At 48.1% G+C, this 5,873-nt stretch overlaps 1 protein-coding gene across 2 annotated transcripts; it reads right to left on the bottom strand.

Annotated features, from left to right (window-relative positions):
- Positions 1-3,279: 3,279 nt before the first annotated feature.
- On the bottom strand, positions 3,280-4,894 carry LOC112074431 (ras-related protein Rap-2b). Of its 2 annotated transcripts, none has more exons than XM_024141617.1 (2): positions 3,985-4,894; positions 3,280-3,622 (listed from the first exon to the last, which is right to left on the bottom strand). In XM_024141617.1, the coding sequence occupies exon 1, from the start codon at positions 4,583-4,585 to the stop codon at positions 4,034-4,036; it is 552 nt and encodes a 183-aa protein (XP_023997385.1). In that variant the 5' UTR covers positions 4,586-4,894; the 3' UTR covers positions 3,280-3,622; positions 3,985-4,033. The 2 variants fall into 2 exon arrangements, with proteins under 2 accessions (XP_023997385.1, XP_023997386.1); XM_024141618.1 differs by having other exon boundaries at positions 3,280-3,611.
- Positions 4,895-5,873: the final 979 nt, after the last annotated feature.

The following is a 5,873-nucleotide window of genomic DNA, read 5'->3' as shown; positions in this document are numbered from 1 at the left end:
GTTACCAGGTGGGCAGTCTCGCTCTCTCTTCTAGGTTACCAGGGGGCAGTCTGCTCTCTCTCCTAGGTTACAGTAGGGCTAGCTCTCTCTCTCTAGGTACAGTAGGGCAGTCTGCTCTCTCTCTCTAGGTTACCAGTAGGAACAGTCTGCTCTTCTCTCTAGGTTACCAGTTAGGGCAGTCTGCTCTCTCTCTCTACGTTACCAGTAGGGCAGTCTGCTCTTCTCTCTGGTTACCAGTAGGGCAGTCTGCTCTCTCTCTCTAGGTTTACCAGTAGGGCAGTCTTGCTCTCTCTCTCTAGTTACCAGTAGGGCAGTCTGCTCTCTCTCTCTAGGTTACCAGTTAGGGCAGTCTGCTCTCTCTAGGTTACCAGGTAGGGCAGTCTGCTCTCTCTCTCTAGGTTACCAGTAGGCAGTCTGCTGGCCTCTCTCTTAGGTTACCAGTAGGCCAGTCTGCTCTCTCTCTCTAGTTACCAGTAGGGCAGTCTGCTCTCTCTCTCTAGGTTACCAGTGGGCAGTCTGCTCTCTCTCTCTAGGTTACCAGTAGGGCAGTCTGCTCTCGCTCTCTAGTTACAGTAGGGCAGTCTGCCTCTCTCTCCTAGTTACCATAGGGCAGTCTGCTCTCTCTAGTTACCAGTAGGCGTCTTCTGGCTCTCTCTAGGTTACCAGTAGGGCAGTCTGCTCTCTGCGCTCTCTAGTTACCAGTAGGGCAGTCTGCTCTCTCTAGGTTACCAGTAGGGCAGTCTTCTGGCTCTCTCTAGGTACCAGTAGGGCAGTCTGCTCTCTCTCTCTAGTACCAGTGGGCAGTCTGCTCTCTCTATTTACCAGTTAGGGCAGTCTGCCCTACTGGTAACCTAGAGAGAGACGAGAAGCAGACGGCTCTCTCTCTCTAGGTTACCAGTAGGGCAGTCTGCTTCTCTAGGGTTACCAGTAGGCAGTCTGGCTCTCTCTAGGTTACCAGTAGGGCAGTCTGCTCTCTCTCTCCTCTAGGTACCTAGTAGGGCAGTCTGCTCTCTCTCTCTCTATGTTACCAGTTGGCACTTCTGCGCGCTCTAGGTTACCTTAGGCAGCTGCTCTCTCTTCTCTAGTCTAGGGCAGTCTGCTCTCTCTAGGTTACCAGTAGGCATGGCTGCTCTCTCTAGGTTACCAGTAGGGCAGTCTCTTCTCTCTCTCTAGGTACCAGTAGGGCAGTCTGCTCTCTCTGTTCCAGGTTAGGCAGTTACTCTCCCTCTCTCTAGTTACTGTAGGCAGTCTGCTCTCTCTCTCAGGTTACCTAGTAGGGCAGTCTGCTCTCTCTAGGTTACAGTAGGGCAGTCTCTCTCTCTAGGTTACCGTAGGCAGTCTGCTCTCTCTCTCTCTAGGTTACCAGTAGGGCAGTCTGCTCTCTCTCTGCTCTAGGTTACCGGTAGGGCAGTTCTGCTCTCTCCTAGGTTACCTGTAGGAGTCTGCTCTCTCTAGGTTAGCCAGTAGGGCAGTCTTACTCTCTCTAGTTACAGTAGGGCAGTCTGCTCTCCTCTCTAGGTTACCAGTTGCATGTCTGCTCTCTCTATGTTACCAGTAGGGCAGTGCTCTCTCTCTCTAGGTTACCAGTAGGGCAGTCTGCTCTCTCTAGGTTACCTGTAGGGCAGTCTGCTCTCTCTAGTTTACCTGTAGGGCAGTCTGCTTCTTCTCTAGGTTACCAGTAGGGCAGTCTGCTCTCTCTCTCTCTAGGTTACCAGTAGGGCAGCTGCTCTCTCTAGGTTACTGTAGGGAGTCTGCTCTCTCTATGGTTACTAGGCAGTCTGTCTCTCTCTCTCTCAGTACCAGTAGGCAGTAGCTGCTCTCTCTAGGTTACCTGTAGGGCAGTCTGCTCTCTCTAGTTAACCTAGGGCAGTCGCTCTCTCTAGTTACCAGTGACTTCAAGGTCGAATCCAGCGAGAAAGTTGTTTTTGATATTTTCTTTTAAGCCTTAACCGTTCAGAGTCAATGCCTGGCCTTAACCGTTCAGAGTCAATGCCTGGCTTAACCGTTCAGAGTCATGCTGGCCTTAACGTCAGAGTCAATGCTGGCCTTAACCTCAGGTTCAAGCTGCTTACCGTTCGAGTCAATGCCTGGCCTTAACCGTTCAGAGTCGATGCCTGCTTAACCGTTCAGAGTCGATGCCTGGCCTTAACCGTTCAGAGTCGATGCTGGCCTTAACCTTAAACATTTGAAATTTGACGTTTGGAACAATGTCTGAATTTGACGTTTGGAACAATGTCTGAATTTGACGTTTGAGGAACATGGTGAACGTCTGACGTGAGACTGAGAGCTGGTAGGTGGGTTCACTATCGTGAAGGAGTAATGGAGGTGTGTTATGGTGATGACAGTGAGGCTGAGCTAGAGTGGGTGTTACAAACAGGATAATCCTGCCCTATCTGGCTGACTGCAGCGCGGTCTGTTCTGAAAAAAGGGAAACAAAAAGAAGACGTGACGTGGTGTTTACATATTTATTGGAAGTGTGTGTTTGGCTGTGTCTGTGTAGACTGAGAGAGTGTGCTGTGTCTGGTAGACTGAGAGAGAGTGTTTTGGCTGTTCCTGCGTAGACTGAGAGTGTGTGGCTGTGCTGTGTCGGTGTAGACTGAGAGAGTGTGTGTGTGTTGTAGCTGAGAGAGAGTGTGTTGTACCTGTGTCTGTGTAGACAGAGAGTGTGTGGTGTGGCTGCTGTCTGTGTAGACTGGAGAGAGAGTGTTTTGGCTGGTCTGGTGTAGACTGAGAGAGAGTGTGATGTTCACTGTGTCTGTTGACAGAGAGTGTGTGTGGTGTGTCTGTGTAGACTGAGAGAGAGTGTTTTGGCGTGTGTCCTGGTAGACGTCTGAGGAGAGTGTTGTGTGAGCTGTGTCATGTGTAGACTGAGAGAGAGTTGTGGTGTGTGTGTGTATGACTGAGACGAGAGTGTGTGGCTTTACTGTGTCTGTTGTAGACTGGAGAGAGTGGTGTTTACGATGTGTCTGTGTAGACTGAGAAGTGTGTGTGGTCTGTGTCTGTGTAGACAGTGAGAGTTGTTGTGTGGGCTGTTCTGTTAGACTGAGAGAGTGTGTGTTTACCTGTGTCTGTGTAGAAGAGAGTTTGTGTGGCTTGTGTCTGTGTAGACAGAGAGTGTGTGTTACCCTGTGTTCCGTGTAGACAGAGAGTGTGTGTGTGGCTGTGTCTGTGCTAGACTGAGAGAGATTTGGGTTTGGGAAGGATGTTTGCTGTGTCTGTGTAGACAGAGAGAGTTTTTGGCTGGTGTCTGTGTAGAAACAGAGAGATTTTTTGCCCCCCCCCAAAAAAAATGCGCAGCAATTAACAAAATATGCTTTTCTAGTCATATCCTCTTTTCATAAAAGGAATATCCATAGCGTTTCAGGTCCCAGTCTCAACGTCTTTGCCGTTGGGGATAAGTTCCAGCTGGGAGCGCAAGCTGAGACAGGGGATGCTAACTCAGCTGAGCTGTTGACATCAATGGTGTACATTGAGTTTGCTGCAACGATACTCCAGGCGAGCGGGAATTCCTGAAGAGTGGCCCCCACCCTCCCTGCTCCCCTCCTCCCTCGCGGAATTCCTTAATTCAGTCCAAGGTGAGCCRCGAAGAAGAATTCAACAGTACAGACTACCTGCAACACACCTCCAAAAGATAAACATATAGACGGTCAACTAAAAACGTCAGCTTACATTGAACATCTCAACATAGCACCGGACAAACTCTTTTTCCAAGAATGCAAGTGCCCGTTGTTTGAAATTGTAGCCATTTTCCCAGAACATTCAAGTACTCTGCCATGTAAACACTGGTATAGATGAGATTTCTGTATTTTCTAAGCCTGTGCAACACATTGTATATGACACTTTMCAATACTAATGATGACAGTTAACAGTAAACACCAAAGTATTGTTCAAAATGTGTCTGTTTTTGTCTTCAAGCAAGACGTATAAGTTTCGTCGATTTTGTTTCTTTTAAGTTTAGATTAATATTAGGAAGGGCTCACTCACCATTTGCAAATTTAAGAAATGCGMAAAAATTGTAACTTAGATTCTCTTTTTAAAGAATAACACAAGACGAGCAGCACTGGTCGCTTCTGCCTGGTGCTGAAGCATAGTTCATCTGTCTGACAATCTCTGCAAACAGTTCGTCCACCGAGGCTTTATTTTTGGCTGAAGTTTCCATAAACGGGCAATTCCACTCATCCGCCAGCGCTTTCCCTTCCCCGGACGAGACCTCCCTCTCGCCCTCCAGGTCCACTTTATTCCCGACCAGAACCATCGGCACCCTCTCGTACCGTTTCACCCGAATGATCTGATCCCTCATTGGTTTGATGTCTTGGAAGCTTTGTTGGTTGACCAAGCTGTAGACTAGGATGAAGCCCTGCCCGTTTTTGATGTACAGGTCTCGCATGGAGGCGAACTGCTCGGTCCCCGCCGTGTCCAGTATCTCCAGAACGGAAGGCGACGAGTCCACCTCGATCTCCTTTCGGTAGAAATCCTCTATCGTGGGATCATATTTCTCTATAAAGGATCCRGTTACGAATTGCACAGTCAATGCGGATTTGCCAACYCCGCCAGATCCGAGAACCACTACTTTGTATTCTCTCATGGTTCTGAAAAAAGTCCCTTCTCCCTCTCTTCTCTCTTCCTCTTGAACGCGCTCTCCGTCCGCAAGCCGCCCTGCTGTGTTTCAAACTGCAAGCAGCGACGCCGTTGTGCCTCCGGTCGCAGTTTTCGTCCCAAATCCACAAGTTCGAGGACTAGTCGTGCACGATCGGTGTTCGGGTGAGAGTAGGTTTGGTTCCAACCGTAACCCAGCATTAGAAATGTGACATGTTGAGCTCCACCGGTTTCTGAACGTTGCCCAAAGTCTGTTCTTTGAGTTGCCACCGTGCGCTCTCTTCCTGCCCACACTCTACAGTACGTAGCCAACGTCTTTACGTCATAAACTAAAGTGTCGGCTGCTCCGTTTTATTAAAGGCGCAGACACACACCCTGGCCACTGTCAGGAATCTGCTACAGGAAACTGCCACACCTTTGGCATGCATGGTTAAAGCTTTAGTCACACCGTTTGACTCATTGCATTTTTAGACCTAGGTTACACACCTCAATCGGACATGGATGTATGATTAACCTTGTTTAGAGAATAAACACCACTGAGTTGATAAGCTCTCKTGTAGGCTATGGCATATTGTTTTCAACCATCCAATGCTGTCAGGTGATATAGCCTGCCWAGGCCCTACAGCAAAGCCATGGCAGATTGACGAGGCCGGCATTTTCTGAGCTAAACTGACCAAGTTGCAGCTCCAACAACAACACATAAAACATAATTCTGCCCTAAAACAATGACAATTATTCTCAACCGTTGGCATATGGTCTTTTTTAGCTGAGTGTTGATGCCACCCTGTGATAAGCAGTGCCCACTTTGTCAAAGGCAGGGGCGCAAAATATCTTGCTTGTCCATTCCCAGTGTGCCTCTCCAGGGTGCTGATGGAGAGACTCATCRCTGCGGTGTTCCACCAACGTTSYGTCAAGAAAATAATGTAACATAAATCATGTATCAGATTTAGGAAACGGTWGAAAGAGTATGGCCTTTTCTGTCGCCTACAGGCTGGATGAGACGGACACTTTTTYACATCATGTCGGTTTCTCTGATAAAAACAAAACAAAAATGGCGCTCAATCAAATAAAAGAACGAGCTGTCACGTTAACAAACAACATATCCTAAAAACAGGACAGGTCAAAATAAAATGGACAATATGGAATGGACAATCACAACTGTTGTCCAGGAGTTTCACCCCATTGTCATGATCAGTGGTTTCAAGTTTGTATCCGTCAATTTTTKACAAGGTAATCATTGCGAAAAAGAAAATACTTCTGCATTTCCCGCTGTGTAA

Source organism: Salvelinus sp. IW2-2015, unplaced genomic scaffold (genome assembly GCF_002910315.2).
Source record: "Salvelinus sp. IW2-2015 unplaced genomic scaffold, ASM291031v2 Un_scaffold2633, whole genome shotgun sequence".
NCBI classification, from domain to species: domain Eukaryota; kingdom Metazoa; phylum Chordata; class Actinopteri; order Salmoniformes; family Salmonidae; genus Salvelinus; species Salvelinus sp. IW2-2015.
The sequence above is the reverse complement of the archived record's forward strand: the minus strand, read 5'-3'. Positions and strand labels throughout refer to the sequence as shown.